The sequence below is a fragment of the Marmota flaviventris genome, chromosome 1 (assembly GCF_047511675.1).
Source record: "Marmota flaviventris isolate mMarFla1 chromosome 1, mMarFla1.hap1, whole genome shotgun sequence".
Lineage (NCBI taxonomy): Eukaryota > Metazoa > Chordata > Mammalia > Rodentia > Sciuridae > Marmota > Marmota flaviventris.
This window is the reverse complement of record NC_092498.1, coordinates 8,831,666-8,847,839: the sequence shown is the minus strand read 5'-3', so window position 1 is coordinate 8,847,839 and position 16,174 is coordinate 8,831,666. Positions and strand designations below refer to the sequence as shown.

General features: G+C 41.8%; 1 protein-coding gene across 1 annotated transcript in view; it reads left to right on the top strand.

Annotated features, from left to right (window-relative positions):
- Positions 1 to 16,174, top strand: part of Cntnap2 (contactin associated protein 2) — a 1,323,006-nt gene that overhangs the window by 683,182 nt on the left and 623,650 nt on the right. The window contains exon 13 of the mRNA XM_071605412.1: positions 7,731 to 7,931. Within this exon, the coding sequence (XP_071461513.1) occupies positions 7,731 to 7,931 (201 nt within the window). The remainder of the gene's footprint in view (positions 1 to 7,730; positions 7,932 to 16,174) is intronic.

Below are 16,174 nucleotides of genomic sequence, written 5' to 3'. Positions count from 1 at the left end.
CACCCCCCCCCCCCACTGCTGCCCTTCAAAGTCCCAGTGATCATCAGGTTCCCCCCCCCTTAACAGCTAAGGCCAAGTTCAGAGTCCACCTATGGCTGGGGAGTTGCTGCTGCATCTGGGCCCAGCCTTTCTGTCTCCGTCATTTCCTGCTCTTTGCTCTCTTCATTTCACTCCTGCAAAATCAACCTGCCGGGTTATTCCTGCCTGGGTCTTTGCCTTTGCTCCTAGTTCAGCCTGGGCATTCTTCCCTTTGATCTTCAAATCCTTCTAGAATTTGCTCAAATATCACCTTCTCCGAGAGGGCTCTTCTCACCAATCTACTTGAAATCATCTTTCTCTCTCTTCACTCTGTTTCCTTTACCAAGCTTAAGTCGAGGAGGACACAAGTGAACCCTTAGTTATGTGTTGGCTCACCTGTGTGCCTCGCCTCCCACGCTTAGCTATGAGATTGCAGACTGTGTAGGACGAAGAACGTCTTGTCTTGCTTAATGCTGCAGCTTTAAAACTTAGACAAATGGCGGGCATATGATGAGCAGTTAAATATATATTTTCAATAGATGATAGTAAACAAATAATACTAAAGATGTTCTTGTGTTTAAAGAAATTACTTTTAAACATGAATCGACCTTTTATTTTCATTGGTTTTTTATACTCACACCTATGGCCATGCACTAAGCCTTTCAATCCAGGCACAGTCGCATTGAGTTGAGGATCTTATCTCCTTCACTGTTCCAGATCCTTCCGTTTCCCTTATTTCCATTTACCACATTCCTCTTGTCTCCGAGGTGTTTGGCGTGGACAGTACTTGACAGACTTGACCAGTGCCTCTTGCTGTCTTCTGTCCCTTCACGGCTCCGCCCCATTCACTTATCTGATCCACCAGGCCTCTCATGGCTTTCTAGAACTGGGTTAGATGGACTCTCCATATGGACCTTGGTATTTTCCATATACCACATTTTAGTATTTTGTTGGCATTTGTAATTCTGAGCTTTACGTCCTCTCACCTCCATGGGACCATGAGATCATTGAGAATAGAACCTCAAATCTGATTTATCTTGGTGTCCCCAAAGCCCACCATAGCACTGGAACAATCCAGGAACCCAATAAAGGATGTGTGGATGCATTCATGGTGGAACTATATTACCAATTGGTGGCATTGTCCTTTTTGTAAGAGGTTAACACTGTTGTCATTTATAGCAGTACTGTTAGAAGGCTAAAAGGGTTTCTATATGTTCACCTTTCTCCCTTGACCCCCAAAAGGAAAACAATTAATGCAGCATTATGGGAAAGACAAGAAAAAGTTTGTTATGTCCCCAATCATAATGTCATTAGCTGTAATAAAATCCAGAATTAGGGAAAATACATCTACATTTTGTTACTGAATCTTAGTGTTCATTTGGGCAAGTCATTTACCTCTTCTGAGACTGGCTTTTTCTTGTAGAATAGAAGAGTCAAGTGGATGCTCTCAAAGATGACATTGTTCTGTTGTTATTTAATATTCAAAATTTTTCACCTAGGAACCTGGCTTCTTCTCAGTGACATTCTTGTTCTCTTGTTTATGTTATGTATTCCAACAAGACTGCAAAACTTTAAGTTTGAAGAAAACAACTTTGAATGATGCTGTAGCGTTTAACCGGAGATCCTTGCTCTTTTCTTTCTCACACTTGATGTTCAAATGGCATTTTAGTAGGAAAACACCCAAATAATAACTGTGCACATGCACACACACATAGTTTGGCTGAATCAGGATAATGGCCATTAAGACTTTTATGCCCAAAGGAAACAGAAAGAGTTAGTGGGAGATAGTCTGTAAGATAGAGAAGAAATGTAAAGATATTGAAAATTGAATTTGCTAGCTTTATCCAGTCAGCCAAGGCTTATGTGCAATATTAAAACTGTAAGCAAAGCTTATGTTATGGCTTACTTCCTGTTGGTTTGCTCTAACAGTAAGAGACTCAAAGTCATGCCTGTAGTATAAATATAATAAGGAATACAGAGTTGTTATGGCTTGAATCCGGAATGTCCCCAAAGATCCTTGTGTTAAAGACTTGTGCTCCAGAATGGTGCTATTGGAGGTGATAGAACCTTTAAGAAGTAGGGCCTATTAGGAGGAAGTTAGGGACCACACCCTTGAGGGTGTATTCTTGAAACAGATTGTGGGATGCTAATCTCCTCTTTTTTTCTCTCTTTTATCCTAGCTGTGAGGTAAGCAGTTCCCTTCACCACACACTCCCTGACATGATATGCATCCTCACTTCAGATCCAAAGCAATGAGACCAATTGGTCATGGACTAAACCTTCCAAAACCCTGAGCCCAGGCTAAACCTTTTATCTTTATAAGTTTGTTAACTCAGTAATTTTGTTATGGTAACAGAAAGCTGGCTAAAACATTAGCTAAGGAATTTGGAGTATATGTTATATGATGCATACAACCAGTCTAAGAAGTTTTATATATCATTTTAAATTTAGGTAGTCTGATATAAATACCCCCTCTTTCTAAAGATCTTTTCAAAGAAAATATTAATGAAGATAGTGGAAGCTTTCAGAGTAAAGAATTTAGGCTTAATTAGCAAGATGCTGTGATATAAAAAGTAAAAATAATTTTTATCTATATATACAGGAGTATAGAACACATAAAATATGTCATTACCGAGATATTTGACCTTTAGGACCCACTGTGGCCAAGGACGTGGACATGTATCCATGGCACGTTCCCTGTGCCCTAGTGTTTGAAATATTTCATTCGACCAGCTGTATTCCCCACAAAGCACAATATGATGACTATAAAATGTATGATTTCAAGATGAAAGAAGAAACACTAAGTTCTTAATAATCACAAAGGGCATTTTCATAACACAGAGATCCAAAGACAGTATCTGCAGAGGAAGCACCATTTTATCAGGGGCTTCTTCATAAAAATGAAATGTTGAAGTTTGGAACTTGCCATAGGCAGTAGTTTTTATTTACATTCTGCACATAGATTATAATATATGTAATAAGTGCCCACCTTGGATAAGGGAATTAATGATTCCACTTATGATACGAGCAAAGGAAAATCTACAGTGTAGCTGCCTTTTCTCTTCTGGATGATGAATTCCTGAAAGTTTGTTAATATCCACTAATAGACGCCTCTCACTCATGGTTAATGGCTCCACAGGAACCGCTGCCAGGAGAAGCATGGGAGCATGACAACATCGTTTGCCAAGTGCATGGACACTAATTGTCTTATGCCATCAATTACAGCCTATGCACTGATATGAGCTCACAATTGCCATGGAAATTGTCTTAAACTAAAAAATTCTAAATGTCTCTGTAAAATACATACTATGCAAATCTCTTTATGAAATACCCATGTGTGTCTATCATCTTTTCCCAAACCTCTCTGAAAAATAACTTTATTGAAGCAAAGAATAGTGTGTCTACAAATAAGTCAGAGCAGGCTGCCTACCCCCTGCCCCACGCCAACAGCATCCCTTGTCCTTGAGCAGAAGCCACATCCCAGGGAAAGCTCTGCTTCCGGGCCCCACCACCCGTTGCAGCTCTGACCTTGACTCCTGTACTCTCCGTCTGTCTCCCTCACTGGCCCCCTGGTAACCTGGATCCATCCAGAAACATAAACGTTACAGGATTAGAGCATTTGCATCTGTATTCCCTCTTTCTGGAATATTCCCCCAGATGCTCATGTGGCCTGCAAGATAACTACGTTATTTATTCAAATTTCACCTTCTCAGTGGGGCCTTTTAAGGTTTCCTCTGTATTTAAAATGCAATCGCCATACACAGCTGATCCTTCCCTTCCTTGATTTTGTTTTTCTCCTTGTCATTTCACTTTAATGTATATGTGTGTGTGAATACATGTGTACATATAGAGATAGAAAGATCGTTTGAAACTATATGTGTGTGTGTGCATGTGCACAGTTATTATCTGGGTGTTTTTCCTATTAAAATGCCTGATCTTAAACTACAAACCTTTATGAATGCAGTTGTACCATGGTTTCCCTGCTAGCCCAACGTGTGTCTGTCACACAGTAGGTACTCGATGATGCTGTTGAAGGGTGGGTGAAAGAGCTTACAACAGTCATGAAGAAAACAGTGCCCTGGATGGGGTCTTGAAATGGGTGTGGTAGGAGGGAGAGACGAGAGTTTGAGGCCCAGTGGTCACTAAGACCACAATTTTAGAAACCCGTTGCTGTTCCTACAGTTATTGATGCTGTATAGGAAACAGATCTTAACCAGATGACCTTTTGCTTTGTGTTTTTGAAGTCAATGTTTCCTGCTGTAGTCTGGATCTTAAATGTCCCCCACAGGCCCAGGTGTTGGAACCTGCCCCCTGACCCATAGCACTAGTGGGAGGGAGGAGACTTCAAAAGGTAGAGCCTAACCAGTGAGGTCTTCTGGTCTCTGCCTTTGAAGGGTATTATGGGACCCCAGGCTCTTCCTCTTTCTTCCTTTCCTGTGCCAGCCATGAAGTGAGTGGCTTTGCTTGACCAAGTGCTTCTACCATGATGTGCCGCCATAGGCCCAAAGCAATGGGGCCAACTAATCATGGACATAAATCTCTAGAACTGGGAGCCAAAACAAACCTTTTCATTTTATAAGTTGATGATCTCAGGTATGTGTTACAGTACAGAAAGCTGACAAATTCACTTGTCTTCAGGAATACTAGTTTGTGTATATTAGAAAGTTTTTTTATGACTCTTGAAAGAAGTCAGGTTGAAAACGTAGTTCATCATGAGTTAAGGAAAGGGCTGCTGGGCTGCTGCTAGAGAACAAGGCTCTCCATGGGGATGGGTGAAAAAAAGAACGAGAAGTAGTGCCAGACATTGGAGAGTTCTAGCCAAAAAGAGATAAAACTAACCTGATTGATACAGCTCTAATTTGGTGAAGGTAAATCTGCAGACCTGGGGCTAAAGAGATTCGGTTGTTGGAGTCACAAATGGCGAGAAAAAAACTAGTGTGGGGAGCAGCTCTCTAGCTGTTAGTGGACCCAAAGAAGGCCTTCTAACCAGGCAAAAGTAAGTGCCCCACAGAGGTACATTCCTGCAGGGGCACCATCACTGAGCTTGTTTTAGCTGATTCCAGCAAATAAGTGAGACTGTAGCCCAGAGGCATGTTAACAGGCAGAGGGGGAGCAGGCCTTGGAGAAGGGCGGGCTCTCCATCTCTCTGGACCCTGTGGCTGAACCACAATGGGAGCCAGCAGGACTTTGAACAGTTCCCAGCATCTTGGTTCTATTTACTTTTTGCTAATTTGTTCTCTTTAACTCCTACTTTCTTGCAGGCCTTCTCTGAGCCATGCCCCCACCCCACCTTTGAATGTAGGGAGAGTGAAAAGGAGTTAATTAAATATGTGCTGTCAGGTAGTGGTGAATGCTAAGGAGGAGCATGTAGCAGGGCAGGGAGATGGCAGTCATGGAGGTGAGAAACAGCAGAGGAAAAGACCAGAGAAGGAGTGGGCTCTGAGGTGTCCAGGCCCAGGAGACTGCAAGGAGGAGCTCCTGACATCCTGGAGAAAGGGCCCAGGTCACTGGGGCTGCCAGATAAGCATGGAAGAGTGGGTGGAGAAGGGAGGAGGAGAGGATGGGAGGAGGGTTTTGGGCAGGAAGCAGGTGACTAGCCACAGGTCACAGTAGTAATGAAGGGAGAGGCAAAGGCTTTATCCAGAGCAGTGGTGGTGAGGCTGGGGGCAGATTCTAAATCTCTGGACTCAGATTCTGAATACTGTGTCCCTCCTTATCTATAGTTTCACTCCACACATTTTCAGTTATCCGTGCTCAATTGTGTCCCAAAAATATTAAATGAAAAGAATCCCAAAATGATCAATTCATAATTTTTAAAGTGCTTGCTATTCTGAGTAGTATGGTAAAATCTTGTTCCGCCCTGCTCCATCCCTCCTGAGATGTGACTTATTGCTTTGTCCACTGTATCCACTCTCTATATGCTACTCACCCATTAGCTGTCAGTCACTGTTGTGGTATCACAGTGCTTGTGTTCAAGTAACTCTTATTTTACTTAATAATGGCTTCAAAGCACAAGAAGAGTGGCGCTGGCAATTATATAAGAACATGTATCCAAGGAGGGAGCACCTGACATATTGGAAGATGAAAGAGGTCATTGTGGCTGCAACACGGAGGGAGTTGGGGTGGTAGGCTATGAGGGGAGAGAAGTGAGGAGGGAAGAGAGGTGAAGGAAAGCAGGTTGTGGGATGACAGTATGCTGTTGTACTTGTTCTATTTTATTATTAGTTATCACTGCTAATATATCACCATGCCTGATTTATATATCCCATATATATATATATATATATATATATATATATATATATATATATATATATATATATATGTATATATAGGATAAGACACAATACCTGTAGGGTTGGTTCTCTATAGTTTCTGGCACTTGCTAGGGTTCTTCAAACATATGACCCATGTATCGGTTGAAGGAAGAGCAGACAGGGTTTGCAAGCAGCCTGCTGATGTAGCGAGGAGTCAGTGGTGCTTCTAGGGTTTCATGCTGGGAAACTGGAAGAATGGAGCCGCCATTTGCTGAAATGGAGACACCTTGACGGGAAGAATTCAGGAAGGGACTGATCCACAGCGCACTCTCACGCTCACCTCTTCCTCACGCCTTCCCCCTTCCTCTGTAATTTGTCAGTTCAAGGAAACTGGGTTGATCTATAGAGTTCATAGAGCCCTTCTCCAGTCAGGCTCCCATCCTCTCTGTTTCTGGGAATCTGAGGTGGTTCCGGAAGCTCAGCTACATCCTTGCAAGGTCCTTGTTCACTATGTGCTGTAGGTGGCCCTCGAGGGGCACAGACCAGCCATTAGCAATCATTACTTAGATCCTACTAACTTAGAAGTTACAAAATGATGATATTCCCATTGTGTTATTTAGTATTCTTTTGTGAACTGAAATATTTCCATAAAGAGAATACTTAGATTACAGTTCATTAGGAGCCAGAGGCCAATTGCTTCATTCTTTGCCGGTATGGACCAATAGTCAAAATGATTGGTTAACTGGCACCTTACAATGTTAAACTTTTTTCTTACATTTTAATTAATTCCTGGTCTTAAATATGTTTGATGTCTTTTAATCCATTGTAGGAAATTCTTATGGATGTCAGAATTGTCCCGTCCTTGGTTCTGGGCTTCTTGGAGCAGCCTGGCAGCTTGCTTCAGATATGGTGGCATGACCTGTCTCCCTTTTTCAGCCCTGGACTCGGCTGTTTCTCGAGAGATCCTAGTCTGCTCCAACTGGAAATTGGTGCTTAGCGATGACAGTTTGGTGCTGGGCATTGAACCTTGTTCCAGAGCTTTTCCAGGATGCATTTAGGACATATGTCTACATTTTTAAAATATGATATTTTCTTAGGTTCACAGCCATCCTCCTAACTAAAATCGAAATATATGGAGAGTTTTTATTTAACTTTACCTCATATCTGCTGCTGCTCATGTTCAGGGTCCATGATGCTGAGATAATTGCTCACTTGCTTGATTCCACATGTGCAGAGCCTTTTGGTGACAGATCAATGCAGTGTCTAATTTTGCCTGAAAGGTCAGTGTGAAAAGAACATCTGTTGATAAGATGAAGACGCATATTCTGATTAGAGCGAACAGCACGTAGGGAGACCAGTGTCTTTGGAGGACGGTGTAACTTAGTTATTTTCCGACACTTGAAGAAGCCTTTCCCTACTAATGTTTTACTGTTGTGTTCATTTTTCTGCCCACAGAGGACAAAGTGTGGACCATAGTGTCTCACGACTTGCAGATGCAGACGACGGTGGTAGGCTACAACCCAGAAAAGTACTCGGTGACACAGCTCATCTACAGCGCCTCCATGGATCAGATCAGCGCCATCACCAGCAGCGCCGAGTACTGTGAACAGTACGTCTCCTACTTCTGCAAGATGTCCAGGCTGTTGAACACCCCAGGTAGGCCGAGAACCAAGTGTCGCTTTAATTACCATCTCAGCTGGTGTTTGGAATGGCCTCAACAGTCCAACAGGTGGAGTTTATTATCTTAGGGTCCAGCTTTCAATGTGTAGGTGGCTGTAAATAAGTAAAATATAATCACTTGGATTGTTTTCTGAAAACGGAAGCTAAGAATGTAGGATTTTAAAAGAAATTTCATGTCTTTAGGTTTGTAGATTTTTGGAATTTTCTGTGTCTATATGGATGTGAGGCTGCGTCTAGTGCTTAATTATCTATCAGCTGTTGCTTTGGGCAAAAAGTTTGACAGAGTTCCTTTTGAACTTTCAAGTTGTTCCCTTTGAGTTCTTCAGGTGTCTTTAGTGTAGAGATGAAAGCATTCCAAGGGCCGCCTGCAAGGGAACCACATATAGAACAGCAATCAGTTTACAGCCCTTTGTAGTCTCCAGTCATTTAAGAGTGTCTGTTTGTCTCAACGAATCAAGACTCGATTTTTTTCTTGATAGCCTACCTTGAGCCATGCAGTAGTGTGTGTGTACATGCAAACACGTGTCTGCATAAGACTGTTTTGGGTTGTAGGGAAAAAAAAAAAAAGGTCCCAAAGTATATAATGGAGACAGCCTACCTGTAAGAAGGGGTCATGTGCTTTGGAGGTTTTGGCACTAAACCCAAGATGTGAACAGAAAACTGATCCTTTGGCTTAGAACATAGCAGAGTGGAAATAAGCATGTGTTTTGAGTTAAAGAAGTCTGTCTTTATAATCTGCAACCTTCCCATTTTCCATGTATGTGACTTTAGTTAACTGAACTCTTTTCTAAAAAAAAAAATTACTTAATTTATAGGCAAAAGTTGTATATATTTAGCATGTGCATGTTTTGAAATATGTATACAGTGTGGAATGGATTAATCAAGCTAATTAGCGTATTGTTGCTTATCTTTTTTGTGGCGAGAACACCTGAATTCTATTCTATTAGCATTTTTCAAGAACACAACATATTGTTATTACTTAGAGTCCTCATGTGTACAATAGATCTCTTGATATTAAGCCTGTTTCCAGTGTCTTTTTCTGTCAAGCACAGAACATAATGCCTATTATAAGGGAACTGTGAGAACTCAATGGGGTAATATATGAAGCATTTATAGGGTCTGAGGCATTTAAGGACAAAAGTAGCAAATGGTATATTGATTCTTGAAAAATATTATGGAACTTTGGAAATGACATTGTGCTCTGCTAGAGGTCAGTAGGCAATGTGATGCCCCAAAGTGGTACTGAGTTTGGAGCCAATGTTGTTGGGAGTAGCTTGCAGAAAAGAGTTGGAACCAAATTGGTGGGTGTCACATTGGGACACTGAATGTTTCCCACGTGAAAAGTCTTGTGTTGTAATTAAGACGGCATATCCTGTGGACTCTAAGAAACCCTATAAAATATGAAATCATTGATTCCGAAAATGTGCCCTTGTTTGGAGAAGAGATGTGTATGGCTGGGCTGTTGAGGAAATGCATCCTTAAAGAGGCAGAAGGCAATTATGGGTTGATGGCAGAGCGTGAGCAAACGTCTGGAAAGACAGCCTGAGTGATGTGAGTGAGCCCTCAGGTCCTGCTGAGAAGTTTAGCCAAAGAGAGTCCATGAGGGAAGTGCAACAGGAAACAAGCCCACAGTGGGAGTGGGCGTAGGTGTGGAGGGAAGTGTGTGCTGAGTGGTGAGTCTTGATCCTGGAGGCCGGGGCGTCTCAGGCCTTCACGGGCACGAGAACAACCTGCAGAGGTTAGTGAAGCACAAAGTGCTGGGCCCCTTCCCTAAGGTTTGGACTCGGTGGAGCTGAGATGGGGCTTGAGAATTTGCATTAGTGATGGGTGCCGTGGACTCCCTGGTCTCCCCCAGGAGTCATATGTGAAAGCCCAGACCCCCAAAAGGACTGTCTTGGGAGATAGGGCTGTTAGGAAGTAATCAGGTTGATTGAGGTCCTAATGGTGGGGTTCTAATCCAATGGGATTGGTGGCCTTAAAAGAAGAATAGATAGAGAGAGAATGCTCTCTATGTTCTCCTTCTTTGCCCTGTAAGGATACAACAAGAAGGAGGCCTCCTGTAAGCCAGGACGGGAGCCCTCACCAGAAACTGAACCCACCGGCAATGTGATCATACTCTCCTCTCTTCTGGAACTCCAAGAAAATAAATTCTTGCCATCTAAGTCGCCCAGTGCATGATATTTTGTAGGCAGCCAGAGCAGACAAACATGATAACTTGCCCACAGACCACTCTCTGAAAACTGCTTTGATGGACGAGGGGGAAAAGTCCCTACAGCTCAGGCGCTGTGTCTGTTGACCTGTCTCAGCCACATCCCCATGGTGCCAGGGCAGGGAGGTGGATTGCTCACAGGTCAAAGTGCTCAGGGAGCCTGGAAGTCATGTGACTCATTGGAGGAAGTTTCCAGGAGATCTGAGGCTGCTCCAAGAGGAGTAGAGTGAGGCCAGGCTGATGATGGCACCTCCATCCCTGAGGGTGCTTTGCCACGCAGCGTGTCTTCTCTCTTGTGGTGTTTTGTCCAGTGGCGGCCAGCTGCACCGACCCCCCCTCCCACAGTGCCCTCAAATTCACACCCATCCTCACTCAGAGGGGGCTTTCACGTCAGGCTGCAGAAGCAGTGACATCATGAGCATCCGCCTGCTTAGTTTGCTTGTATGAGCAGCATCCCAAGGACTAGTGGTCTTGGCAGACCTTAAGAAGGTGGCTTTTTACAGTCAGCACTAACTTATCCTCGGTGCCACTGTGCATGAGAGAAAGCAGTGTCCTTCAAGGTAATATGCATCTGGGTTTTCCAGTCCAGGATGGCTCTGTTCCTTTAAGTTGGATAGGTTTTTGGAAACAAAACAGGAAATTCAGGGACAGTGTGTTTCAGGGCCCCCTTTTCTTTCGTGGTGAAATACCTTTACTTCCTACAGCATTTTTATTGAATCCTGTTTCGAATGTGGGAAAGACCCAGCCAAGGTCTTTGGAAAACCAAGGGTCTTAAACTGTGACAAGCAGATCCAGTGGATTATTCTCTGTCCTGGGATGGGAGCAGGGCGAATTGCTGACCAGAAAAGAACTTGGTGCCCTCAGCTTTACGTTCCTTGTTTTCTTCCTACTTCTATTAAACTCCAAAGTCAACTTAAGTGTTGCATATTTCTCTAGTGGTTAAAAAGCACAATATGGCATCCAAGTAAGTTCAACTTTCAGTTTAGGCACTAGGGGAGCCCAGCTGGAGGGGAGAGCCCAGCTGGAGGGGGAAAGGTGCTGACCTGCAGGGCTCCTGCTCTCCTGGGTCAGCTCCCTCTCTTCCCTGCTGATACCCAGATGGTCTTGCCTCTCGCTCTCAACCACCACCAAGAAGCCTCACGCATCTGTGAAATGCAAGGCATACAAAGCTTCAGGGAAAACAGGGTAAACTTGTTTTAAAGCAATCTGCTAGTTACATTTTCTAACCTAAAATCTTTCATTCATAGGATATGTTTTTTAATAAATGCTAGCTGATTTGAATAGAATTAATAATATATAGCTTTCATATTATCTTGTCCAACCTTCCGGCAACTGCTTTTCATCAGGAATGTGCATCAGAATGCTCAGTTTTCTTGTTCACGTGCTGATTCCATGGCCCACCCCCAGGCTTCTGGGGGCTGGGTTGGGGCCCTGGAATGGTGCCTTTTAACACACATCTGTGGGTGATTTTGTGCGCCATGATTGGAAAACAAAGCCTTTAGTTATGGCTTGAAGTTCTGTCATGTTGGAGTTGAAGGTATTGTTGCTTCCTGCGGGAGAAGATTGAAGGGAATATCAGGGCTTGTCTAACTGACTGAAGTAAACGGCATAATTACCTACTTCAGTTAAACATTGGTATTGATACTATTTTTAATTTGCTTGATAGAACAGTCTTTAAATATTGTCAAGTGAATTCCAGCCTACCCTTCAGACTCATTTTCCATACTTCCAATTTCTCCCTTCTGGGTAGCTCTATATTAGAACCGCTAACCCAAGGAAAAAGAGAGGTTGACCCAGCTAGTCCTCTAGGACACAGTTCTGTGTACAGATAAAAATAGGAAGGAAGTCAGTTTCATAAAAATCTTTAATTTGTTGTTTTAAGGAGCTAATGTTTGCTGAAATTGACTTTTTCTTCCTTCATGGTACCATCCGATTTTAAATATCCATTTAGTCATTCTTAACTAAGACTGAATTATATTGGAAGTTCTGTAGAAGTACTTGTGACATCTGTTTGAATACAAAGTATATTCATTATAGCCATTGCAATTAAAATGAATATCAAATGAGTTTGTAATAGCTGTGCACTTAAAATGTCATTCTTTATTTTAGGAGCCTCACCCTCCCTCTGTGGTTCATGTGGGGCCCGACAGTTATGATATTTATGAAAGATACATATGAAAGACAGTTGATGTGCATGTGGACCTTATTTTTATCTTGATAGATGTTTGTTTGTATCATACCATTAGGTAGCAAATGTAGAAATACTTATTATTGGTTTCTTAAAACTTTTACAAGGATATAGTATATGGCTTGTAATATCATCTCTATTATTATTATTACAAATTTAAAAAGGGCAAAATAATGGTTTTGCAATTTTGTCATCATATGTATTCTTGCCACGTAGCTATTAATTCACTTGTTCTTAATCAACTTTATAAAAGACACAGAAACGAAACAAACAGAAGTAATGTGATTCCACATAGAATAGGCTATTTGGAATGAGGCATACCAATTTGGGAATGACCAGATTAATTATACATACACAAATAGAGAAAACTATCCAACATAATGTCAACGTGCTTTATATCTATATCCTCAGAAGTGAAAATGTAATAAATTCTGAGCTTCAGAGAGGCAGAAATATCTAAACAATGAAACCTATTTCTAACAAATGCCTTAAAATCTTGAATTTGATCAATTGGATATAGATAAAAAGTTGCTCAGCTGGGCCCTGCTCCACTAGAGTACTAGGCAACACTCCAAATGCTTTTAGATGACCAAAATATCTCTCCATATTTGGACAAGACTTATTAGCTTGCTTGTGTATCTTGGGATGCACTGTCGACACACATTTATTTTACAAATCATATTATACTTTCTAATTAAGAACTTTCACTGAAGTATTTATTCCCCACATATATGAAGATTTATTTAATTGTGGAGGTACCAAGCTGTTGTGTTTCCTATTTTCCTGACTATATTTAGTGCTGTTTTGTTGGTTTCCAGGGTTTCGTTTCTTTTAATTTCTCAATGTAGTGTGGTTCTCATAAGTCAGACTTTTATTGCCTTTTTGGTTGAAAGAAGCCATATAAATTATCCATCCTTTTGGGTAGTTTATTATTAGATTTTGTATCTATTGGAAAGGAGTTATGTTCACAATTTTTGCCTGTAAAGTAAGCTGTGTAAAATTCAATATATTTTGATGATACTGTGCTGTGATTTAGTGGCACCCAAAAGAGACGAAAACACAGCTCTGACATTGTAACTTACAACCTATTTTTAGCAAAAATTTCTAAACTCTGGTGCAGTTATCAAGAAAATGAATTTTCCAAGTTTGTGCTGTGTATTTCAAGACACCAAGATGTTTGCCTCTTGAGACAACAGAGATAAAAACCTCAACCAATTCCAACTAAAGATTATTTTCAGTAGATGAAATTTATTGTGACTAATCAATATATTAACCAAAAGATTAATTGTCGATCTAATTATAGGGTCTGACGATCATATTAATGTTGGAAAATGAGCTCCAGCAAGTTCCCCTCCCAGCAACTGGAGTCCACAGGGAAGCTCTGTACTGAAAGGAGCACAGGGGGCAGTTGGGGGAGAGTTGGAGTCACTGCAGTAGGAAGGGTAGGTGTTGAGGAGAGTCCCACCTGGAATATGAGTAGGGGAATTAGCAGATATTTGTAGTGTTTCCTGTGCATCAAGAAGTGTGACATACAAGCTGAGATGCGAAGGATTCATGCAAGTGGAGTGAGAAAACTGGAAGAGGGGATTCTAGGTTAGGGGTGTCCACATGTTCGCTGATTCTGAGATGGAGGTCAAGGAACTCAGATCTTGGTTTGAAAGAAGTGAAAGAGGTTGGAGGGGCTGGAGGAGAGATCTTGAGGGCAAGAGAGGCAGGAAGGAGACAGGAGGCCAGTCAGAGTCCCCTTGGTTTTCACATGGAGGACTTCAAGCTGAGCGTTCTACCTGTTCCATGGAGAATGGCATGGGGCAAGGCCGACATGGCATGAAGAAGTTGCCCAGGACAATGTCATGGGTGTGCTGATGACCCTGGATGACTGAGAGACCCACTGGGACTAATATAAGAACAGGGAATTTTTTTTTTTAATTTTAGATGGAAGAATCAACAGGATTTGTGACTTCTTTTATATGTATGATAATGGAGGAAGAAAGTTCAAGGTGACTCAAGTTTCCCACTTGGAGGAAGAACAGCACTTCTAAGATTCACCTAATAGGGTTGTGATGAAGGAAGACCTGGAGAGTTGGCAGCTGTGTGGGTTGAAACTGAATGGATGATACCAGGGATCAGCTTCCATGTCTCTTTAGGATGACACCTAGGGTGGACTCCTTTTGCTTGACACCAAAAAAAAAAAAAAAAAAAAAAAAAAAAAAAAAATCACTGCATTAAGTGCTTTCCTTCACTGAAATTTAAACACGCCCAACAACCAAATTGCAATGAAAGGAGTGAGAATATCACCAGAATCCTAGTATTCCACATTCTTGTGTGTGTATTGAAAGGACAGAGAACATGAAGTCAAGACTGACCAGTCTCAGTGATATAACCACAGGTTTTGGGTTTTTTGTTTTGTTTTGTTTTGATTTGTTTTTGTTTTCTTTTTCTTTTTTTTTTCTTATGCAAAACCATCTAGATTTTTCTTCAATTTCCTGGTCTACCACCTGCGTGGTAGCCGGGGCCAGGGCCTGGTGGGCTGGAGACCTCATCTCTGGTTATTAAATGCTTCTGCCAGGAAGAAGCACATTGCAAGTGCCCATATTTTATGGACTAAACCATATCACATGTTTTGCTGCATCTAACTTTAGAGGAGGGGGAAATGCAATCTTCCTGAGGGGCCGCTGAAGAAGAAATGGAGAAAGGGTGGTTACCTAGAAGAGCAGAAGAGGGCAGAGCGAAAGCCAGGGCATGGGAATTCTGGATATTTCTAAGAATGAGGGAGTTCTAAGTTCTAAACTGAGAAGGAAGATTCGGAGAGGGCAAGGCTAGAGGTACAAGGCAGAAAGGGAACATAAGAGGTTCCAGGAGAGAAGTGTATGGAAAGGGCCCTGGCACAAAACAAGGACACCTGCTCTCAGAAGGGAGACAAAGGAGGGGCCGTGGCGTCCATGAAGTTCTCCCGCAGAGTGGCATTCCTGACGCTTTCTATCATTCGCCTCTCAAAGTTAAGCAGTTGACTTTATTATCTTTATTTTGTAAGACCAAACTCGAAGGGATGAATAAACTCATGAACACCACTATTGCTGGCAGCAGGCAGGTTAGGCTGCAGATTTACCTTAGAAATCTTTCTCTCTGACTCCCTGAACCACCCATGAACATGTAGACACACAACTAACCCCACAACGACCCAACCCCATCTTTTCAACCACCATGAAAGGACACTCTCTTCCCTGTCAGTCTCTTTCTGTTCATAATGAAAAATGTGGTTTATCAAGTGACCTTTGGTTAACTCCAATATTTCTGATTGGTAAATTATCAAGGATAGGTTGACTTCTACTCTATGGATGGTCTTGCCTTGAAAGTTGGTGATGTGATGAGCCTCCAGGCAAGACGCTCCATAGTGCGGTGGTGGTTTTGATCTCTGTCATTTTATTTTGTGAGTACCTACATGTGTAGCTTTGTCTTTTCAGTAATGAAAACAGGAGCAAAAGGAATAGTGGGGAAATTGTACTATCACTGTAGCCTTTGGACATTGTCTTCTAATGTCCACCTGGTTTGGATGGAACCCAAGCTTTTGATTCTTAGAAGCCACATATTCAAATAATAATTCTAGCTAAATAAAAGTGAAAATGCAAATCATATATGAGCATTATGGACTTTATATTTGTTTTTCCTTAAAGTTATTTAGCCGAATATTTTCCTAAGTTTTCAGACAGGAAAGAACACTGTTATTAATCTTCTCTAAACAAAGATTAGATATGAAAGTTATAGCACTGAAAAAATTATACTAAAGCTAAATTTTCTTTGAACATTATTACATCTTAATGAACA